At 37.7% G+C, this 23,712-nt stretch overlaps 2 protein-coding genes across 2 annotated transcripts; one reads left to right on the top strand and one right to left on the bottom strand.

The window, feature by feature from the left end:
• Positions 1-1,609: 1,609 nt before the first annotated feature.
• LOC149657539 (uncharacterized) lies at positions 1,610-2,634 on the bottom strand. Its single transcript, XM_089844690.1, has 4 exons — positions 2,478-2,634; positions 2,218-2,414; positions 2,018-2,173; positions 1,610-1,891 (listed from the first exon to the last, which is right to left on the bottom strand). Exons 1-4 carry the CDS (start codon positions 2,632-2,634, stop codon positions 1,610-1,612), a joined length of 792 nt encoding a protein of 263 aa, XP_089700816.1.
• A 9,129-nt stretch (positions 2,635-11,763) lies between these two features.
• LOC149657538 (uncharacterized) lies at positions 11,764-13,589 on the top strand. The gene is made up of 4 exons (XM_089844689.1): positions 11,764-12,322; positions 12,392-12,830; positions 12,888-13,237; positions 13,414-13,589. The coding sequence occupies exons 1-4, from the start codon at positions 11,764-11,766 to the stop codon at positions 13,587-13,589; spliced, it is 1,524 nt and encodes a 507-aa protein (XP_089700815.1).
• Positions 13,590-23,712: the final 10,123 nt, after the last annotated feature.

Raw genomic sequence — 23,712 nt, 5'->3', positions numbered from 1 at the left:
GCCCAACATGATAAAGTTAAGCAAGAACTACGGCGTATGGAAGAATTAAACGTAATAACGAAGGTTGACACGCCAACAGATTGGGTTAGCAACATGGTAGTGATCGAAAGCATAGATCCAAGGCATCTTAATGTTGCTATTAGACGGCCACATTATCCAATTCCTACTGCGGATAAGCTCCTGGCAGGCCTTCAGGGATGCGGTGTTTTTACGTTACTGGACGCTAAAGATGGCTTTTGGCAGCTGCCTCTGGACGAAGAGTCGTCAAATCTTACGACGTTTGCAACGCCATGAGGTAGATATCGGTTCCTGGTATTGCCCTTTGGTGTGAACAATGCACCGGAAGAGTTCCAAAGGTCTATGGATGCTATATTCGAAAAGGAGCCTTCAGTCAGTCAATATTTTGACGACATTGTTCTGGGTTCCAAGAACGTGGAAGAACATTGCGTTCTGCTTCGACGCACGCTGGGTCTAGCAAGGGAAGCAAATTTGAAGTTTAATCCTGGAAAGGTCCAATTGGCTTTATCGAAGATCAAGTATATTGGGCATATTATCTCTAAGGAGGGCTTGGAACCTGATCCTGGGATGATAGACGCAGTTATGAAGTATGCCGAACCTAAGAACAAAGATGACGTACGTCGCTTTCTGGGGATGATAACGTATCTTGCCAAGTTTACGCCGCATCTCTCGACATTAACGCACTCTTTACGTCAGCTAATGAAGCAATCTACACAATGGCATTGGGACGTAAACGTTCAACGTGACTTCGAAAACATCAAGAATACGCTGGCACGCGCACAGTGTCTTCGGTTCTTCGATCGAAACCGTCCAGTTACATTGTCCGTCGATGCTAGTAAGAATGGTTTGGGGGCCGTGTTGTTGCAAAGCGGTGGTCCTGTCGGCTATGCATCAGCCTCGTTAACTGAAACGCAGCAGAGGTATGCTTAGATTGAAAAGAGCTTCTCGCGGTTGTCTTCGGGCTTGAGCATTTCCATTATTACACGTACGGAGTTCCGGTTGAAGTCCAGACTGACCATAAACCTCAGTTGGGACTAAGTCATAAACCATACGATGCAATTTCCTTGAGGCTGCAGCGGATGTTATTAAAGCTGAACCGATACAACTTTACCTTGACGTACGTTCCGGGAAAGCTGTTAGTGGCCGATGCGCTCTCCAGAGCTCAGCTTGCGGATGCCTACTTCATGGAAGAAACCAATCCAGCACGAGTTGAAGTTTGTCTCATTGTCACAGCTTCGAAGTCTAAATGGGATGATCTGAAGAAAATGACGATTGACGATCCAGAAATTCAAGATGTCCTGTTTCATATCACGAATGGCTGGCCTAACGTCAAGTCTAAATGTCGACTACAAGCAAGACCTTATTTTCATTGTCGGGCTGAACTCTATATGTCTTCCGACGGGATTCTTTGCCGTGGTCAGCGATTGGTGGTACCTAAGGATGCAAGGCTTGATATTCTGGACATATTGCACGCTGGTCATAGAGGGATGGTTGCTGGAAAAGCTACTGCTCGAGAATATTTTTATTGGCCTAAGAAGAAATTCAAAATGGGGAAATTTTACGGTAATTCTACAGGAAGAAACGGTTATTTTTAACAGTGTAGTGTCCCGTCTGGTCTGCGACGTTTCCGCAAGATCTTTTCTTTTTTAAACACGCTGGTACTTAGGTCTTTCCCAATTTTCTGTAGTTGTTCCTTGTAAAAAATTCCAGTAATGGGGTCGGAATTCAAGTCATGGATCTTATATACCGGCGGACTTCGAGGTAATCTCTCCGCTATTTTTAAGAGTTCTCCCGTCCATGTGGGTAAATATCCTTTCTTAAAGATATTCTTATGGTTGCTTATACGAACCACATCGCCAACATCAAAGGGATACTTTAAAGGGGGTGAAAAGTTTACTCCCCCATAGAGGTTTTACCAGACGCGTTTCGGGGTTTCCGTGGTAACGTCAATCGGTTTTCATTTTATGGACCGATGATAATTGTTGTTGTAGGCCCATACGAAATCTTTTAGCACGTCAATGTACTTTAAGGTGTTATTTTCCGTAAAGTAACGATACATACGACTCTTTAGAGTCCTGTTGAACCTCTCGACTACCGTAGCTTTTTGCTCGGAATAAGGGGCGAACAACTCAATCCCTCTTCTTTTTAATTCTCGCTGAATGACCTTGCAAATAAACTCAATCCATGATCACTTTGCACCCTCTTAGATGACCGACCAGACTCTAGAACCGCCTTAAATGCAGAAAGAATGGTTGGCCCTTTCTTGTCCTTGGTCGCTACCACAAAAGCGTACTTAATGAAAACGTCTATGCAAAAGAGAAGGTATCGGAAACCATTATTATGACGACTTACGCTTTTCAAATCCGCCAAATCAATCTGCCACTGTTCGTCGGTCCCTTACACAATTGTTCTATTTTCTTTTTTATGTATTTGTCTTGATAAGACGTGATTATATCTACTGAGTTTTTCGGTATTGTTTAGTTTTGGATCGTCGATAATGGTCTTTAGTTTATCGTCCTTCTCCAACTCTAGCGTGGTATCAATTTTGAAATCGTTTTGAGCCTTATTTAGTCTCTGGTACGCGTCTTGCCAAATTAGCAGCATTTTTTTCGCCATTTTCTACTTTATGGCTCGGCTTATGGCAGCACCAACGACAGAACTTATGATGGATAGAAGGGGGGTCAGAAGTAGGGGAGAAAGCCACCGTTTTGCGTGAGTATCTACTTTCTTTTAGAATGTGGAATATTATCGGCAACTCTCCGTATAGATCTACGATGTTTCTTCAAGCTCTTCTTCTCACTCACTGAGAGTGGTACGTTATTCCGAGGAACATTTATACAACATTCTGCAATGGCCTTTATCGCTTCCTTGATGGCAAGCTTAATGGCGGCGTTCCTCTGGCACGCATTGCAACTAATGAGGTATTTCAAAAAGTCTAAATGCTTTCGCACTTTCTGTGACGGAACCATGCCGCCAAACGAAACACCTTGACCAGGGTACAATTATTGTTGTTCCGGTGAAAAGTGCAAGCTCTGGGATGAGAGCGCACGACAGTCGTCAGTCGGGGGCAACCTTGATCTTCGGCGTTCAAGACCTCAGTTTTTAAGAGACGCGATAACACCGCCGCTTTCTCGATTCCCTTAGTTACAAAGGTGCTGGCTCGTTCACGGATCTCCAGAAGTATTTTGGGTAATTCCTCAAAATCGTGATCACCCTCCTCAAATGGCTGGTCGCAAATGTTCCGAGTTAGCCAAGAACATTGCCTTTTATCGCTACGCGATAGATCAGCAAAGGGGCAAGGGGATTTGAAGATCCAAACCTCCTAGTCCTTAGTCTCCTCAAAGTATGCGGCCATTTCCTTAATTATCCATTCACCTCTAACTCGAAAGAAGTTAACCTCGATGAAGGCAGTCATTTTGGGACGAAAACTGCAGCTTGTTCTCCAGGCAAAATTCCAGTACGTAATCTACGATCGTCCGAAGTACTAGCTTTGAGGTCTACAAAAAGATAACCGAAACTTCCAGAGGTGGCCTGTTTAAACGCGTCTACCACGTATTTGCTATTGGTTGGGTATATCTGTTTCGCAAGATGAATAATGGCCGACTGGTCGCGTGGTGTTTTGATATAACCAAGTAATGAGCGTCAAGGTTTAAAGTACGTATTTCTTTTCCGGGATAATACAAGTTCTGCATTAATATAAAAACCGAGGTATTTCTATGATGAGAACCTCGTATAAAGAGGTTCGTCACATCCTTATTATTGGCAATTTCACATAATATATCATCCAGTAGAACAAAATTCCTCACACTGGCGTCTAAAATGCTAACATCTAATAAACCCTCATGAAATTCTACCATCGGCGAATGTGAGGATATAGTATTAAAAAGATTCGCCTGATATTCCGTGTAACACCAAATTATCCTTTCGGGTGACGGTAAAATACATATTTCACGATGTTTAATTAATTTAGCTGCAAAAACACTCTTCCCACAACCAGTGACCCCGGCTACGAGCCCAGTAAATGGGTGTTGCAAAGTTAACTCCATCTCTTTAAATGATTTTAATAACAATAATCATGCTCTATATATAATTAATTCCGAATAATGGAAACAAAATTTAAAACTCCAGAGAGTGTACTTACATTATAACGTAGAGTTTCCTGCGGGACTATAGTTGCTGAATTCCGCTGCTGTGGTACTTTAGTTGCTGGAGAGAGCTTGGTTTGCCGTAAAATGATCTTATCACCACGTGCACGAGTTCTTATACATGATAAACCGGAGACCTTTGATATGACCGATAAGATTTCTAGTCTCAATTAAGTCGTTGATAAGCCCGATAAGATTTCTAGTTTCGATGAAGACATCGATAAGTTTGGAAATAACCTGAGTGATATCGGTTATCGGTTCTGGTTTACCCCCGCCATGTGGAAATATATTGATAAACAAGCAACATATAATCTTTTTAGGAGATTTTAATTTACCAGATGTCAACTGGTGCACTGGTGTAACATCTTTATGCAGACATGATATTAAAGCGAAGGCAAATTGCATTATAGAAATGGCCTTCTCATGTAGCCTCAGGCAATTAACACCATCAGTAATCACCACGGAAATGTTCTCGATATCTGGTTTAGCAATAATTCTAACACCCAATTGAAAACCGCAAGTGATTTTCCTCTAGTACCAATCGACCCGTATCATCCACCAATTTTAGCCACTTACCAGAACACTTCAACAGAACACAACGTATAAAAAGAAATAAACATTATGATTTTATGAAGGGGGACTATCATAAACCCTACAATCTAATTAAGAACAGTAATTGGGATCAACTAAATCAAACTAATAACATAGACAATGCAGTTGAAATCCTCAATTCAAATATATCACAAGCCATGGAGTCTTCAATACCACTAAAAAGTAGAAGTCTCCCCACGAGAGGCAAGAAAAATGCCCCTTGGTTCTCCTCGGAATTAAAAATAGCCTTACGGCGTAAAAGATATTATCACCGTAAGTTCAAGAGAAAACTCACCTTTGAGGCGTTGAACAATTATATACTATACCGGGTAAAGGTAAAAGAATTTCTCAATAGAGATCGCAGCGAACACAACGGACAAATCTGTGCCTCTGTCAAAAAAGACACGAAACAGTTTTGGTCTTACGTGAAAAAAGGACACACTCACAAGAAGAAGAGATATACTTAGATAAGGATGGCAAAATTATAACGAACCAGACAGAGATCGCACGAGAGTTCGCAAAATGTTTTTCCTCAATTGCCAAAGATAACTCAAATTTCGAACAAAGTATTGAGGATAAGCCCAGCTGTACTATTCTTTCTAATATCTGCGTATCTACGACGGATGTTACGACGGCCATAAAAAATTAAAACCAAAAACCACGAAGGGCTATGACGGAATTCCGAACTTTATCATAAAAGGCTGTAAAGAGGTCTTAAGCCCTTACATTGCGCTCATTTTTAATTTATCGATAAACCTGGGTGTGTTTCCAGATGTTTGGAAGGTGGCACTAGTTTCACCTATATTTAATAAAGGTTATAAAGGTGATCCGAGTAATTACCGTCCGGTATCAATATTATGCGCATTGGCAATGATTTTTGACTTTATTACACAAGGTTATCTTTATAAATTAAACGACCTGTCTCGAATTATAATATGCCTTTTCCAAAAAACTACTGATTACAATTTTCTACTTCTGAAATGAAATAACTTTTCTCGAATTATTTTCCTATCCTGGGACCCTATTCTGTAATTTTTTTTATTCATACCGTAAACCTAACGGTTCCCGTAAAGTTTCCAGTTTTCCGTTTTTCCCATAACGGGCAACTGGTCCAATGCTATTCTGTAACTTTTCCGTTAAGAAAATACTTTTTTCCCGTAAACGATTTGAAATTCCCGGTAAAATTTCATCATAGCGTTTTCTTTACTTCATAAACTCACCTTATAAGTTATAAGTTCAGCTAGCTAATTGGACCAAGTCATCTTGCGACGAATGTAGGACATAATCCCCCCTGGACATAATCCCCCGGACAAAATCCTCCCATTAGAGAAGAAAAGGACATAATCCCCTCAGGTAGGAGACAAAATCCCCCGGACAATTTCCCCCGAATAGATGATGAAGACAAATTCCCCCCAGCCCCATGACAAATTCCCCCCAGCCCCAGAACAAATTCCCCCCAATAAATGTAAAAAATAACATTTTGGAAAAGGCATACCTTTGTTGGTCGCTAATATATTTTGGAAAAGGTGGCAGCTAATTAATAGGAGAATATTTTGGAAAAGGTGGCAGCTAATTAATAGGAGAATATTTTGGAAAAGGTGGCAGCTAATTAATAGGAGAATATTTTGGAAAAGGTGCCAGCTAATTAATAGGAGAATATTTTGGAAAAGGTGTCAGCTAATTAATAGGAGAATATTTTGGAAAAGGTGCCAGCTAATTAATAGGAGAATATTTTGGAAAAGGTGGCAGCTAATTAATAGGAGAATATTTTGGAAAAGGTGCCAGCTAATTAATAGGAGAATATTTTGGAAAAGGTGCCAGCTAATTAATAGGAGAATATTTTGGAAAATGTGCCAGCTAATTAATAGGAGAATATTTTGGAAAAGGTGCCAGCTAATTAATAGGAGAATATTTTGGAAAAGGTGCCAGCTAAATTAATAGGAGAATATTTTGGAAAAGGTGCCAGCTAATTAATTGGAGAATATTTTGGAAAAGGTGCCAGCTAATTATAAGGAGAATATTTTGGAAAAGGTGCCAGCTAATTAATAGGAGAATATTTTGAAAAAGGTGCCAGCTAATTAATAGGAAAATATTTTGGAAAAGGTGCCAGCTAATTAATAGGAGAATATTTTGGAAAAGGTGCCAGCTAATTAATAGGAGAATATTTTGGAAAAGGTGCCAGCTAATTAATTGGAGAATATTTTGGAAAAGGTGCCAGCTAATTATAAGGAGAATATTTTGGAAAAGGTGCCAGCTAATTAATAGGAGAATATTTTGAAAAAGGTGCCAGCTAATTAATAGGAGAATATTTTGGAAAAGGTGCCAGCTAATTAATTAACTACGCCACCAGATCGATGAGGCTTCCAGTGTTTTTGATAATATTGATATTGTATTTTTTTTGTCGGGGGATTATGACCGGGGAATTTGTCTAGAGCGTGGGGGATTTTGTCTAGAGGGTGGGGGGATTTTGTCTAGAGGGTGGGGGGATTTTGTCTAGAGGGTGGGGGATTTTGTACTCTTAACTAGGATGGGGGGAAAATGACCGGGGGATTTTGTCTTGAGAGAGGGGGGATTTTGTACGTTTTTAAAAATGGGGGGATTATGACCGGGGGTCTTTTGTCTTGGGGGTATTTAGTCCGTATACCTCTTGCGACTTATTGTCACTTATCTAACGCCTTTACAATGCATAGAGGGGTAGTGGCTAGCCCCTCTGCCACAGCTAACCTACAGCGCCCTATACTAACTATTACCGTTAACCTCTGCAAGTTTTGATGGAAAGGAGAAACCGGGTTAGACCGCGGAGGAAAACTCCTTTAACAAGCGGGGAGAGAACTCGCAAACTCTACGCAGAAGGATTTCTTCCCAGGTTTTTCACCCGTTGCCACAGTCCGGGATCGAACCCGGGATCCTCTTGCTGCGAGGCGAAAGCGCTAACCGCTACGCCACCCCACCCTTTTCCCCAAGGACTCGCGCATTCGCAAGAGCAGACGAAATTTAGGCTTAAATAAGTTATTAATGAGTAGTGTCAGAGTCTCAGAGTCTTAGAGACAGTTGACGTGTATTTAGGCGTATTTAGGCGTATTGTTTCGAAATGAATTTTAATGCTGAGAAGAAAAAAAATGGTGGGAAAGTTTCACTTAAACAGCAAATGATCTTTGTAGAATTTTTAGAGTCACATAAGAACTTCAAAGATGGGAAGCTAACAGGAGATTTTACTAGGGAAGAATTTGATAGGTTGTGGGATGAATTAAAACTGAAACTTAATAGTTTTGGCAATGGCCCTCAAAAAGATGGTGAGAAATGGAAATCGGTAAGCTAAACTAAAAAATCTTCGCTAGAGCCCAACAATTTCTTCTCGGCTGTAACCAGTATTTTACTGATTTTAAACCCTTTCCGATTGGAAAGTAGCTACCAACTAGAAAACCCTAAAACAGGCGGGGACCCCAACCTAAGCCATTGACCGAGTTGGAAAACAGGCTTCTGGATATTATTGGGAAAGTAGCAGTTGCTGGTGATGAATCAGTTCAAGAAGCTGGTTTTAGCACTGATGATCAGGTGAATAGCTATGTTTTTATGAATTAAAAATTGTTCAGCTTGTGAAACATGGGAAATATTTAATTCCACGTTAATTCTTCCAAAGAATTGTCGTATCTCCTCCCACAGAAGATGAGATTTACTTAAAATCCAATATATTTTCAAATGTGCAATACCTTGATAATAGAACTGGTTTTAAGAGTGAACCTAACCAATAAAAACTATCAGGGTTCTGTTTTATACTGGTTTTAGAATTTTCTGTAATGGCTTGATAAAATCTTTCAGTGTGTTCCAATTGTTGAGAAGCCTCTATCCATATCAAAAGGCCAAGAACAACAATCAATGCCAACTTCAAATCAAGATTTAAATCTCGTAGAATTTGCAGATAACTTTGGCAACCAATATGATCTCTGTCAGTCATCATCTCGAGGACCAGGCACTAATAAACCCAAAAATGTCACAGAACCTTCAAGTTCCAAGAATGGGGTAGATAAGGATGAAGATCTTGTTGAAAGTGAGAGTGGTGAAAAGATATTGGAAGAAGCATAAAAGTAAGTGAAATTTGGTCAGCCATGGTGCTTTGAAGTTAGACGCAACACCATTTATTTTATGGAACTGAACGAAAGACGTAAAAGAATAAAATGTGCCACGCGATTCGCGCCTTACGAGGCTGCGGCTAAGGAACTTAGAAATATTCAATCCTCAACCGACAATATTTTGAAAGGAATTCAAAGTTCATTTGAAAAAATAGCCGAAGCCGAAGAACGAAAAGCCATAGCCGAGGAAAAGAAGGGTCAAGCCGCTCAAGCATCTGTTGATTACAAAATGAAGAAATTGGAAGTCACTAAACAGGGCATCAACGTACAACAACAATTTGCTTCTGCCATTACAAGCATGGTTCAAATTATTAACAGTCGAAATGAAACCTAACTTGAAACAGGCTCTTTGCCAAGTGTATATTTTCTTATGTAAATACATTAAATGCCATTTTTGCCTTACTACGGTTGTTCTAATTTAACAAGTTGAAGGATATGTATTAATTTTTCTTGTGCATTTATTCAAACCGGCGAATTAACCGTCGCTGAACTTCGGATCGCAATCTTAGCCAGTTACCATCTTGGTTCTCAGGCTGGGCATCATTGGGAAGTGGAATTCTATCGGCTATTGGCAAATTATTAAGATTTTGAAATTGCTCGTCCGGCACGCCATTCATTCGGCAAATGTTGTGTAGTATGCAGCATGCGCATATAGTTTTTGATGCTACAGTTGGCGTGTAATGCAACACTCTGTCCTTTAGAAGACACTGAAATCTTTGTTTTAAGACACCATTCAGGCATTCTATAATGTGACGTGCTGACGCGTGCGCCATGTTATATCGACTTTCTGGCGAACCGCATTGAGGTCTAAAGACGGGAACCATTAGCCATGGTGTTAGACCGTAACCAGAATCACCTTCATATAAAGTAATCTTGACGTTAGGATTAGGAACATAACTGTTTTTTAATATAAGGTTTAGTTTTGCCAATATATACCAATGAGCCAAGAATTTCTCATTTCTCCAGAGCGGAAACTGTTTTCCAGATAGCGCGAAACTTTAGAAGTTCGGTATATATGAGAATCGTGGGCCGACTCTGGGAACTTTGCATTCACATTAAGAATAAATAGGTCATCGTCGCAAACCTAAAAAAGTAATTGTTAGACGCGCTCTAGACCCTAATAAGGCACGCGTGTTTTACCAATTGTGTGTTAATGGAATGGTAACCTTTTCGGCATACATAGAGGTACTCTCGAAACACGTCGTCGGTGGTTTTGGGAGGAACTATAGCAACCTGGATACAATCGATTGCCCCGATTACACCAGGAAATCCGGTTTTTTTTCCAAAAACCTATGTATTAATAACGTTTCGATTTCCAAATACTATGGAAGACCATTAACAAACCCCTTAAGCACTAATACCTTAATTTTATAGCTTCTTGTTCTACAGACGTTTTCGAAAACCTAATATATTTGGCCATGTATTTGCTGACAATGGCTTCAGTGACGTCATGGACGCATCTACTAACAGTTGGCTGGCTCACTCGTAAAAACAAGTCTTGCCCGATTCCTAGTTGATAGGAGCCAATATCGTAAAATCTTAGGGCAATCAGTACCTGTTCATTTAGGTTACATTAACTTTTATAAAGAAATATATATGTTATATTAGTACTGTTCTACTTTAGTATCCACTGGTATAGCAGTCCTCCTAATACCCGAAAGAGTGTCATTAAGTTCTTCGCATAATTGTATGACAAGGTGTTGGGGCAACCGAAACAATGCACGGAACTTTATATCTCCTAATTCAAAAGCCTGAGATTTATCGCGTATAACGCGTTGACGTGCTAAACATCGTCTTCCTTCTTCTTCAGCAACGCGAAGAATTTCTTGTCGTGTTAATCGGTAGGCCAAAATACTAATGCTTCAAGCGCCATCTATTAGTTTAAAAGTGTCTTTGAATTTCAAATTGAAATAGGCTTAACAATTTAAACCGTTAAGTCCCAAACGGGTGCCTTCGAGCTCAAGAAAAGTTAACGTTTACCGTTACCGTTAAGTTTTCGTCCAAAGGTTACAGAATAGACTTTTTTACCAAACGGTTTTTGCCGACCGCAATCTTTACGGTTCCCGAAAACTGTACAGCCAAAAACGCTTACAGAATAGGGTCCCTGGTATGAGAATTGTAAACTGATACAGCCTGAAGAATAGTACAATATTCAACTGTACTTTAAAAAATAAATTCATAAACACGATCTGTTAGTAGGTCACATTACTGATTAAATGATCACAGAAAAGGTAGTTTTTGAACCCAACGAATACAACTGTATTTTTAAGAAATGCGCAAAACACAAACACCGCTATTTCCCAAAATCGCAGCCGCCATTTCTAAAAGAGCAGCATTGAAAAACACCGCTGTTTTTTAAAATTTCGAGAACTGCTCTACCGGGAACTGCTCATACGAGGTACACCCCTGAATACGACCTTATGAGATCTTAGTTACTTTATATAGTTTTATACCGCAACCATTTAGATCTTTATACCAACATAGTATAGAAGAAAGATCTTTATACCAACATAGTATAGAAGAAAGACGTTTAGAATTAAATGAAAATTTAACACTCGAGGAAGACTTTATGATTTCGCAGTATGATAGGGATATATTGAAATATCTCGAAGAAAATAGCAACAAATTAGAAGGAGACGCGATAGAAGAGGAACCAGATGAAAACAACGAGATTGAACCAAGCGATGACGAATCAATTTGGGAAGTTAAACTTTTGTCCAATTCTAAGAGGACGATATTGTCTATAACCGAGTACGAATAATAATATTACGTAAACTTTTAATAGATAGAGTCGGTGTAGATCCTTTTCGATGCGAGGCTGTGACAATGCCAGGGGTTTGTAGTCAAGTCTATCACAAAACCTTTTTAAAAAAGATACGATGGGTGTAATACCCAAGACTTTATACCGCCTTAAAGAAAATCAGTCTCTCGTGGCGATTGAATGGTTAGTATGGTTAGGCCATAAAAGAAACATTCCTATTCAATCGGCGTATACGGGGAAAGAAGCGAGAGTCCTTAATATGAAAGTAGACGGGATGTACGAGAATGAAGTGTTTGAACTTTTCGGATGTTGGTTCCACGGGTGTAAAGTTTGCTTCCCTTTAAATAGACATAAACCCATATCGGGTGATCCGGGCCAAACTTTAAATGCTAGATGGGTCGTTACAATGAAAATAATTAATAGACTGGAATCGATAAATAATATAAAATGGACCACGATTTGGGAATGCCAGTGGAATTTAGAAAAGAAAAATAATCCCGAAATTAAAGAGTTTCTCTCGAACGAGAACTTATTAACTAAAATTAAAGTGCCCTTGAATCCTAAACATAGTTTTTTCGGAGGTCGAGTAAATACTTTGAAAACATTCCACGAAACAACGGGTACCGAACAGATTCATTATTTAGATTTCTCATCTTTATATCCCTATGTAAAAAAATGTAAAAAGAATGTTTTAGGTCACCCAAAAATATGACTCGAGAATATACCCGACATTTTTGAATTTGAAGGGTTACTTAAATGCGAAGTTTTGCCCCCGTCTAGCCTATACCACCCGGTTATTCCGGCTAAAATTAACAATAAATTAGTTTTTACATTGTGTTCCACGTGTTGCAAAACTAAAAATCAAGAGGAATGTAACCACGAGCCTCTCGAAAGACAATTAAACGGTACTTGGGTTGTTGACGAACTTAGACACGCGGTTAATAGAGGCTACGCAATTTTAAAAAATATCGAAGCTTGGGTCTATGAAATAACCGAATACGATAAAGTCACCGGAAAGGGGGGATTATTTCAAGAATATATCGATACCTTTTTAAGATATAAAGCTGAGGCTAGCGGTTTTCCATCAAATTGCAACACCGAACAAGAGAAGCGAGAATACGTTAAAAATTACAAATTAATGGAAGGTATCGATTTGAATCTATACAATATTAAGAAAAACGAGGGGTTAAGATCATAGGCAAAATTTATGCTTAATTCTTTATGGGGCAAATTCGCGCAAAGAACTGTTTTAACCAAAACGGAAGTTTTGAAAAATGGTCGAGAGTTATTCGAATTATTATTGAATCCCGAAATCGAAGTTAGAATTTTTATGACTATAAACGAAAAGACGATTCTAGTAAAATATATACCTACCGAAGGAAACGAAATTGAACACAAACACACGAATGTAGAAGTCGCCTCGTACACTACCGCAATGGCGAGGCTACATTTACTCGAGTCTTTAGAACAAGTTGATCAATCCTGTTATTATTGCGACACTGACTCATTACTGTATTTATCCCCTAACGGAGACCCTTTATTACCTACGGGAGGTTATTTGGGACAACTTAAAAACGAATTAGAATGTTTTGGCAAGAACGCGTATTGTCAATTATTCGTGAGCGGTGGCCCTAAAAATTATAGCATGACAATATTTGATCCTGACTCGGGGAAAAATATAATATTACTAAATTGAAAGGATTTAGGTTAGACACTAATTTGGAAAAAATTATAAATATAAAAAACCTAAAAGCCTTATTGGGCGTAGAAATTGAAGAAAATGAAACTACTGATTTTAAAATACGTATTCCAAAACAAATTAGAAGATTACCAAATCAAATTGTCGTATCTCGCGATGAAACTAAAGTATACAGAATAATATTAGATAAAGTAAGAATTGTAACTAATAATTTCGAAACTGTACCATACGGTTATAAACTTTAAAGGAATGTATGTCTAAAATGTGAAATAGAAACGCAATTTACAAATTAAAACAATTTTTTAATTTATGTTTTTGAACTATTTTTTTTTACAAAAAAAAATCATTTTCAAAACAACAAAAAAGTTATTTTGATTCATCGTGTTATTTTTTAAAAAAAATTAAAATAAAATTACCAAATTTTTAAAAAAATTGTAAATTCTTCAAGAGCATATTAAAAAATTATTTTGAATTGCAAAGATTTTTTTCAATCGATATTTTTTAATAGCATGTGTCATAATGCAAAATATTCCTTCAAATAAGCTTTCGTCTATTTGGCTGTGGCGAATGGTTTGTTCGATGTTTATTTGAATTATTTGCATCTTCGCTCGGAATGTGCGAAGCTGGACTAATTCCAACAGCATGCTGATTAAAAAAATTAATTATAAAATAAACAGTAATAAATATACAAACAATGATACTAGTTTTAAGGTATATGAAAAAAAACTTACGCGAAACCCTTGCAATTATTAACGTATTGACTAATTAAAAAAGGGTTAAATTTTTTTCTAGTAATGTTAGTAGAGAAAACACTGCTCACTTTTCGCCATTATTTTTAACAGTGTTGTGTTCTACCAGTCTATTCAGTAGTGACAACAACACTTCAACGTATTCCTCGTCGTTGATGAAAGGGCGCAAACTTTGAACGTGTTGTTCTACCATTCCTTTGACTCTATAAAAAAAATAAAAAATTGTGAAATGAAGACACGAGTGAGGTTGTGTTAGCGATTTTAGTAAGAAATAAAATCAGAAAAAAATTACATGTCAGAGTGACAATTGAGGGTTTCAAAAGAGGGTCCTGGCATTCTACACCAAGGTGTTAAGGTGTAACACGGTTCTTCAGTTTCGGAGTCGTTGTTCGATAAGGGAGGAGAAGGAATTGTAATTTGGAAATTTTCAAAAGGGGCCAAATTTTGAAGTTCAGGAAAGGGGGAAGGAGAAAAGGGCGTATCAACGCCGTGCAAAAAACTGTAAGAGAGAAACAAATCAATAAATATAACTAGGCCCCTAATAAAGAAATATTATTATCATACTACTTATCAATCGGGGGTCCCGCGGAACATCGTCCGCTTTGATCCATTTTTTTAGAGTGACTTCTTCTTAAAACCGTTAAAAATCACTAGTCCTAACTCGAGTTAAGTTAAGTCTCGAATGATGGTCCCGAAATAGGCCTTAATTCTCTTTATATTTAGAGAATAGGGATAGTAAAAGAGGGTTTCCAAAATAATATGGTCATTTTGACCACTGATGAAGTTTATTTAGGTGGTAGAATAAAGGATCAGTAGAAGTTAACATTGACATGAATGAATGTGCTCTAAAGGATTCCGAGTAACAACCCCATCTCTTTACTTTTGGGGATTTTAAGTTAGATTATGTTGGACGAAGTAACCACTCCTCCCAAAAGAGAAAGTTATCAAGTTTTTTTCCAAAGAGTATAGGAGAAAAAGTGTATTTTTAGGGAAGACTTTTTGTTGAAAATAGAAGAAACAACCCCCCTCATTATATGTAGGTCAAGAAACGTTTGTCAGCTTAATAATAACGTTGGTGGTAAAGGTTAGAGCAGAAGAAGAAGAAGAATTTAGTAAATGGTCAAGAAGCAGATGTCTTTTTTCTTACAAAATACTAACAAAAAATTATTTGGAGGGGGGTGAGGGGGCAGCCTCCATCCGCGCACGTTTTAGTATTTTCCGCGCGCGAACGCGTTAATTATTTATTTAATAACATTTCTTATTTTTGATTCATACGTATTTATATAAAGTTCGAAGTAAGACGAATGATAATACCTTTCGAACATCCAGCATCGATATTGTTAGCCGGTAAGTCCGGTAGCGGTAAACAGTATTCTGTTATAGAATTATTGAAGAATTCGAATTTATTTTTAAACCTAAAATTGATCAAATTGATTATTATTATTCGGAATGGCAACCTTTTTATGACCATATGAAAAGTAGTAATATTAATTTTATTCGTGGATTACCGGATGATATTACGTTTTGGAGGGAAAATTCAGAAACCGCTTTTAGAGGGCCAACCGTTGGTGTGTGAGTGTCTTAAATCCTGGTATTTTAGAGCCATCTTCAAAATACTCCAAAGTTTCTCTCGCTTGTACAAATCAATCAACGTGATACCACGCTGGTAGTGGACCAAATCGTGTAGCTTTTTCACTCTGTTTGTCAAGTTTTGAAATGCGAACTTGACCTTTTACGATTGTTTCTCCACAACCTTTACAAGAGAACCGATTACTTTTGGCATATTCAGTTGAGAAGTCTTAAATTTCAATGGAGCAGCTTTTTCTCTTTGTTCCTTTAGATGGGGTTTAGCTTGAAGCAGCAGGTGCTGCTTGAGACCCACTCGAAATTTTTCTTCTCATTTTCTCTTGATCTTCCCAACGTAAAGCCTCAAAGTGTGAGATGTCAGCCTCAGTTGACACTTTAAACTTTGAAAAAAAGCACCGAAATTGGTACCAATTTGGAACCTATTTCCACAATATGAAATTAATGTTACTCGCGTAATCAGATGCTCAATTTTGATATTTACCTTTCCATCAAACATTCGTGACCGAACAATTGCCGCCATTCTTAGCTCATCTTTAGCTATGCTGCTTTTACAGCTTTTGCATGATGACCTGCCACTTTTGGCATATTCGGTACGCCACCGTGGACCTGGAACCATCTCTAAATCATACAAAGAGGTTTGAATAATTTAGCACAGCTTGATTATTTGGTTTACTTTTCTGGTTAATGATGTATTAAAAAACCAAAATGTTATGTACGGGTCTTAGTTGCAGCCGAAGTAAGATGAGACTAGAAGTAAAGAGCTCTAGCATTGGTAGATCCTGGCACTAGTGAACAACTTTGAGGATTTTATGCCGCTTCCATCGCGCCTACACTAGAGGGGAAAAAATTGGTTGAGTTCCAAATATTTTCCTACCCACTTCCCCTCAACCTAAAGCCGCGGAACACGGACGCTGGTGCTTGAATCTAGCTCGGCCGTCTACCACCGCGAGCGTCTCACGTTTTGGAGGGAAAATTCAGAAACCGCTACCAGAGGGCCAACCGTTCCTGTGTTATCAAGAATATTCACTTTCGCCAAGTCAAGAATTTGGTTAGCTCAGTACTTCAAGTCTCATCTCACTTCTGGTATTAGCGATATTTATTCTCTCCTCTTTGCTGCCACCGCCAAAGAAGTACGTTAGAAAATTTACCAATAAATGTTCACTTTTTGACTAACAACCCAGATCAGAGATACGATAATTTCTACAAAGGCCTTTAACAAATATCAATTAATTTCATCAATTAAAGACCTAAATTGAAGGGTTATTACGTTTATCTAGTCGAGTTTGGTTGCGTAAATGACATACCTTTCGAAACTTTAGATATAAAATTTCATACGCCCTTTCGAAACTAAAAGACGGTTCATTTTTATGACCATATTTAAGAAACGCTATTTGAGATGAAACGGAATAGTCAATCAGGACAACCAAGTTAAACTACGGTGATTCAATAATAACGAATGTTTTAAGCGCAAAACAAAATGGAGTAAAAGTTTCCCAGTATCTCATAGCAATCAGCAAGTAAGAATATCTTATCTCACAAACCTTTACACAAGTTTGAAAAGTTTCAAGAAATTTTATAGAAAACTGGGATAAATGAAATGAATTCAGAAATATTCTCATGAAAATTTCAATAATGTACTAATGAAGTCGAAAGTAATCAGAAATCACCAGCTTAAGTGATTGCATATTCATTGAGATATATGAAGAACCTCAAGTCTCAACGGGGTATCGAATACCTATAGCCGTACGTAGCCGAATGAAAAAAGAATCCCTCATAATGTCATGTTTTCGCGCTTTTGGAAGAAATTTTAGAGAAAATTGGGTCTCAACAGGGTTTCGAATACTTAAGTAGCCCAATAGTAACTTTCAGGTAATAATAAAACCCAAAACTCTGCTGAACGATTGTGTATCATCTTGCTATGCCTAATGCAATAGACCTTTACATTAATTACTTGCAGAGAAACCAAGACATAAGCCTCTTAGGTCATTTCCCCCGTGCCGAGAGGTAAGACCAGATGGAGCCTAATTAATCATTACACGCGGTGTGAGGATGGCCAGCTCAAACAGCCTCTTGCGGTTCTTCTTGGTGCGAGGGAAATAACCCAAGAACGCGGCCCCGCCATTGTGGTGTTTGCTTCTCTTACGGCATTACTGGAATGGTTTACAGGCTTCTTGGTGCGAGGGAAATAACCCAATAAGGCGGCCCCGCCATTGTGGTGTTTGCTTCTCTTAAGGCATTACTGGAATAGTCTACAGTAACTTCCTTTGTATAAGGTGTTCATGGATGATTCCAGATTCCGCGGTGATACTTGTAAGGGTGTACCTCGTATGAGCAGTTCCCGGTAGAGCAGTTCTCGAAATAGCAGCCGCGATTCCAAAAAAACAGCAGCGCTCTTCAAAACTGCTGTTTTAGAAATAGCGGCTGCTGTTTTAGAAAGAGCGGCCGCTGTTTTAGAAATAGCGGCTGCTATTTTGGGAAATAGCAGTGTTTGTCTTCAGATTCGAGTATTTCTTAACAATGCAGTTATATTCGTTGTTTTCTAAAACTACCTTTTTTGTGATCATTTAGTCAGTAATGTGACCTACTAACGGATCGTGTTTTTAAAGTACACTTAAATATTACACTATTCTTCAGGCTGTATCAGTTTACAATTCTAATACCAGAATAGAAAATATTTCAAGAAAGCTTATTTTATTTCGGATGTGGATAATTGTAAACAGTAATTTTTTGGAAAAGGCATATTATTATTTGGGAAGTGAAAGAAGATAAACAACAATATTTTGGAAAAGGCGTAACATTGTTACACCATTTCCAAAATATTACTAACCTTAGTCTAACCAATCAAAACAAAACCTAAAAAACCCAACCCAACCCAATCAAAACAAAACCTAAAAAACCCAACCCAACCCAACCCAACCTAACCTAACCTAACAAAACCTAACAAAACCTAACCTAACCTAACCTAACCTAACAAAACCTAACCTAACCAAACCTAACCTAACCTAACCTAACCAAACCTAACCAAACCAAACCTAACACTATTGGGGGTTCAAATAATCAACTTGAAGCTAACCATATCTGACCTAGTTCTATTTAAGTTCATATAACACAGCGTACACCATAACAAACAACAGTCGTTTTTCGCATTCCTGTTCTTCTGCTCTTTAGAGAACTGCTGTAATGGTACGCCGCGTTTACGAGAACCGCTGTAATGGTACGCCGCGTTTACGAGAACCGCTGTATCGGTAACTGTTGTAACGGGTAAACTGCCATTTCGGGAAACCGCTATTTAGGGAACTGCTGATATGATGACCGCTATTATGGAATCCGCTCATACGGGAACCGCTCATCTGAGGGCTTCCCTACTTGTAAAGGTTTAAAATAAGATTCTGAGTTGACCTGGCGTTGAATTTTCGCATTGCTCTGAAATGAATAATCCATGACATGAAATGCTGACGTTCCTAGGAACGGATAATTTTCCGGAAAAAAATTTTAGCTTTGTTTTTTGAAGACATTTAGGATGTCATTATAAAAGTAGCGGCTTTCGGGTATGTTAACGATGTACCAGAACAACTGCTGCCGGATATATTGCGACAAACGGGATTCCCCTTTCATTTTGAAAAAATTCAAACCACTATATTTGCGCTGCATGCAGAATGGCGAATAAATGACGATCTAAGAGACAATATTTACGCATATAATGTAGAGCGACGTAGGATGGAAAACCTGAATCATGAACCGTAAGTAAAAATTATTTAGCTTGAGATAATTACATAAAATAACACAAAGCTCAAAGAATCTTTTCTTCAGGATTTTATTTTCTTAAACGATTTGTTTGAAGAGGACTCAATTTTTACTCTTTTTTATTTGGTGATTAGAATAATATTAAAAATAAAGTCAAAAACTTGACCAATATGGCTCAACAATTTCAAAAGTTGCTTATTTAATAGTTTCAAATATAAAAAATATGCAATATTTCAAATGAAAAAAGACGCGAAATTAGTACACGAGTTAATTTTAGTATTTGCAATATTTCAAATGAAAAAGATACGGAATTAGTACATGAATCAGTTCTAGTATTTGCAATATTTCAAATGAAAAAAGATACGAAATTAGTTCATGAGTTCGTTTTAGTATTTGGAATATTTCAAATGAAAAAGATACGGAATTAGTACATGAATTAGTTTAGTGTTTTGAAGGAATTATTTATTTGAAGAAGTCCTGCAACTTATTGAGCAGGTCTTTCTTGTCACAGCTGCTTTCATTTGCTTCGCTTCTGTGTTGCCGCCTTTTACTTCGAACAGGCCTGTAGCGGGGTCGTCGATTGGTTAGGTTGAAATTTGGGCAATTTCGAATCAAATGGTTTGTTGACTGGCAACGATAGCAATTTCTTCGTGGACGTGACTGTGGTTGAGGTTCTGGTTCACATGATGATCTGGGTTGATGCTGAGGCTGAGATGGGGGTTGTTGTTGTTGAGGCTGAGGCTGAGATGGGAGTTGTTGAGGCTGAGGCTGAGATGGGGGTTGTTGTTGAGGCTGAGGCAGAGATGGGGGTTGTTGTTGTTGAGGCTGAGGGACAGATGGGGGTTGTTGTTGGTGAGGCTCTTTCTCTAGTAACTGCTTTTCCAAGTCTTGAGATATTCCATCAACTGATAACATTTCATCAACTGATGAAACATATAATATACAAATATACATAATATACAAATAAATCATACAAATTAATTTATTTAAATCATATTTTCAAAAATTCTATTCTTAAATACTTATGAAATTTGGAAATAATGTAAACAGTAATAAGGAATGTTTTTTTTAAATATTAAAAAGTGCTATGTCATACCTGTACTTAGCAAAGACATTTTCTCCGCGTTTAACGTTTGTCAATGGAATAAGGAATAACAGCGCGAAAGAGCTCCTAGTCTCGCGTACGATCGTCATAACTGATATGCCTAGTCATGCGTTCTTTGCAAGAACGACTCGAAAGAGAGGGAATTGAAAGTAAGGTAGGCAAAACTGGGGGGATATAGCCCCTCGACGCGCCAGTACCCCCAAAATAAACAAGTTGTTCATCGTGACTCCTAACTCCGTTTCAATCTTGCTTTCCCCCGATAAATTTCCCCCTCTATCTCAAGAAGCATCTTTAGGTCCGCGGATTGATTTAAGAAAACTTCCGAAACTCCGTGGTAGCGTTGCAGTTTAGGAAGCGGAAGGTCTGAGGTTCAAATCTCCACGGAGGAAGAAGATTTAAAAAAAAATATTCTTCACTGAATTAAGCATAAAACGCCACCTGTTAACTGGAACGTCAACTCACACGTCTCTGAAAACCCGGCTTAAGAGCCAATGGAGTGAGTAAATGAAGAAATATTATCTCTTGATCGAGGAATAATTTCATTTTAAATAATTAAGCGTGACCACTTCCTATATTTACTTCTTTCTATATTTTTATGGCCTACCTATATTATCCTACAATTTCATAAAAATGTTTTCTTATCGGTCCAGGCTTAAATGATTGAATAACCAGGCTTAAATGATTGAATAACCAGGCTTAAATGATTGAATAATAAGAAATGTGATTCGATTTTTATTTTAATATCGACCTTGTTAAAAGCATTTCTTCATATTTCCTACATAATTTTGTTTCAATTTCTTAATTTTCTTTTCACCAATTTCTTTCTGATTTTTTTTTTCCTTAGTCTAACTTTTTCCAATTACTTCCTATAATTGAAGGATTCGATAAGTTTCCTATAAATCTTAGATGATAATTTATAATTTTGAGTGGTCACACAAATTTTTTTAAATGTATATGTTATTTCCCTCTGAGTGATCTCGATCGTCTAAGCACGCTCAAAAGGCCGAGAAAATCTAGTCAATTTGAATAAATTCAGTTTAAAGAATTTTTTCAATTGGAAATGTTCCCTCCCTCTGAGTGACACTCTCAAAAGCCTAAGTACACAATCTACGCGGCGTAATGCATGAAAAATGCCCCAACCCCAGAGAAAGTATACTGTGGATGTTTCTGAGTCATATTACGATTTCCCAGCTTGAAGCACTAAAGACTGCTTTATTCTTTCACTCTTTATTTTGGGCACAAAAAAAGGGAAGCAATGTATTGGGCACTAAAAAAATGGAAGCAATGTAAACTTATATCATATACTTATGATACTGAAGGTAAAATATACTCATGATACCAAATATAAACTTATACCATATACTTATGATACCGAATGTAAACTTGTACCATATACTTATGATACCGAATGTAAACTTGTACCATATACTTACGATACCGAATGTAAACTTGTACCATATACTTACGATACCGAATGTAAACTTGTACCATATACTTATGATACTGAATGTAAAATCTACTTACTATACCGAATGAAAACTTATACCATATACTTATGATACCGAATGTAAACTTATACCATATACATATGATACTGAATGTAAAATCTACTTACATCCTAGACACATTACTAGAGGTAGCCACACCAACTTCCCAAGAGCACGCGAAAATGGTCCCAAAAAAAAATGGTTAACAAGATGGCCCCGGCCATATTACGCTTTGGTGATTGGCATGTAATTAAAATGAATTTCTATCCAACGGGTGGGACATTTACTGTAAATGGCTTCCTAATGCAAAATTGATACTTGTAACTAAAATTATTCAATGATTGTACTCATATACAAATATACAACCACCGCCTAGAATTAGCCCCACAGCAATATTTTTAATTCAGAGTTGATACAATAGATATAAAATATACTGCTAAAAGGGAGAAATATACGTCTGTAAATTTCACTTTGAAACGAATGAAGTTTGAACGACTTTCTTTAAAGTCCATCGGTGGACTGGGGGCCTTGCGTCCTTTTATGAAAATTCCAATTACAGTGTCGGTGCTTTACTATAAGTAAAGTAACTTAGTGTTGATCTTGTAGTTTCATCTGGAACACTTTTTATGGAGGGCTCCAAGTCGAATATGGGTCTCTTTATCTAGGATCTTAAGCTTAATGTGGGTCTCTTTTTCTATGATCACAAGCCTAATGTGGGTCTCTTTTTCTAGGATCTCAAGCCTTATGTGGGTCTCTATTTCTAGGATCCCAAGCCTACAGCTTCTTATGGTGCTGGGCGCTATAGCGGGTAAACGCATAAACACAAAAAAGGCGGGGCGTTTGCACGACAAAAAAGGGAAAAAAGAGGGGCGAAAAGGGAGAAAAGAGGGAAAAATTATTTCCGTTTATAAGCTTATACCTTTTGTCTGCCAAAAGAAGGCAAGCACAAAAAAAAAATGTAAATAATCACGATTATGAAATACAATGAATGTATTTTAAACTTGTTTTGCTTTGGCCATATTAATGCTAAGTTAAGACCATAATAAAACTAGTTTAACATGCATTCTGTCTGTTTCATTATCGTGACTATTCACATTTTTGGTACCAAAATTGACTCCAAGCGCCGCACTTTACAAAGACTACTCTCCTCATCCTGTAATTAACTGCAAAAATTCAGAGAAAAATTATCCCTGGAACAAAGTAGCTACTAGAAAACTGTTTATCTTTATTTTATGAAGATTTGAACTATCATTATAGCAACACCAATGTTCTAAAACAAAGCTTTATAAATTTCGCCAACGTGTCGCTGTTGGAAGTAAAATATCCAGTGGTTACAGCGCATGTCAATGGGCGGGGCTTCACACTTCCCCACCAGGGTGAGAAATAAGGAAATTTTTTAATCTGGTCATTTGACCAGTAGAGCCCAAGGGTTTTAATTAAAAAAATGGTCAATGACCACTAAATATTTCTACATACTGTATGAGCTGTACTGAAATGGATTAATTTCTATAACCCACTACTGGGAATTTATTTTTTACTACAGAAGGGTAATTTAAAAAGTGGTTATGGTGACCACTGGACCCCCAGGCATTTAATAAATAAACTGGTCAAAGCAATTTTTAAGCTGGTCATTTTCCCAGTGCCACCGCCTTATTTCTCACCCTGTTCCCCACTAAAACTTAGCATTTCATTCACC

This window comes from Phalangium opilio, unplaced genomic scaffold (genome assembly GCF_054372755.1).
Source record: "Phalangium opilio isolate 3A_F unplaced genomic scaffold, DU_Popi_V2 ptg000077l_1, whole genome shotgun sequence".
Taxonomy (NCBI): domain Eukaryota; kingdom Metazoa; phylum Arthropoda; class Arachnida; order Opiliones; family Phalangiidae; genus Phalangium; species Phalangium opilio.
The sequence above is the reverse complement of the archived record's forward strand: the minus strand, read 5'-3'. Positions and strand labels throughout refer to the sequence as shown.

Excerpts from the sequence above, each read along its gene's own strand:
- LOC149657538 (XM_089844689.1), top strand. The coding sequence starts at position 11,764 with ATGGGTGTAATACCCAAGACTTTATACCGCCTTAAAGAAAATCAGTCT. Across the intron at positions 12,831-12,887 it reads AATATTAAGAAAAACGAGGG|AACTGTTTTAACCAAAACGG; the intron begins GTTAAGATCATA and ends ATTCGCGCAAAG. Across the intron at positions 13,238-13,413 it reads AAACGAATTAGAATGTTTTG|AAATTGAAGAAAATGAAACT; the intron begins GCAAGAACGCGT and ends TATTGGGCGTAG.
- LOC149657539 (XM_089844690.1), bottom strand. The coding sequence starts at position 2,634 with ATGGCGAAAAAAATGCTGCTAATTTGGCAAGACGCGTACCAGAGACTA. Across the intron at positions 2,415-2,477 it reads AAACAATACCGAAAAACTCA|GGACCGACGAACAGTGGCAG; the intron begins GTAGATATAATC and ends CAATTGTGTAAG. Across the intron at positions 2,174-2,217 it reads CTGGTCGGTCATCTAAGAGG|CGAGAATTAAAAAGAAGAGG; the intron begins GTGCAAAGTGAT and ends AAGGTCATTCAG.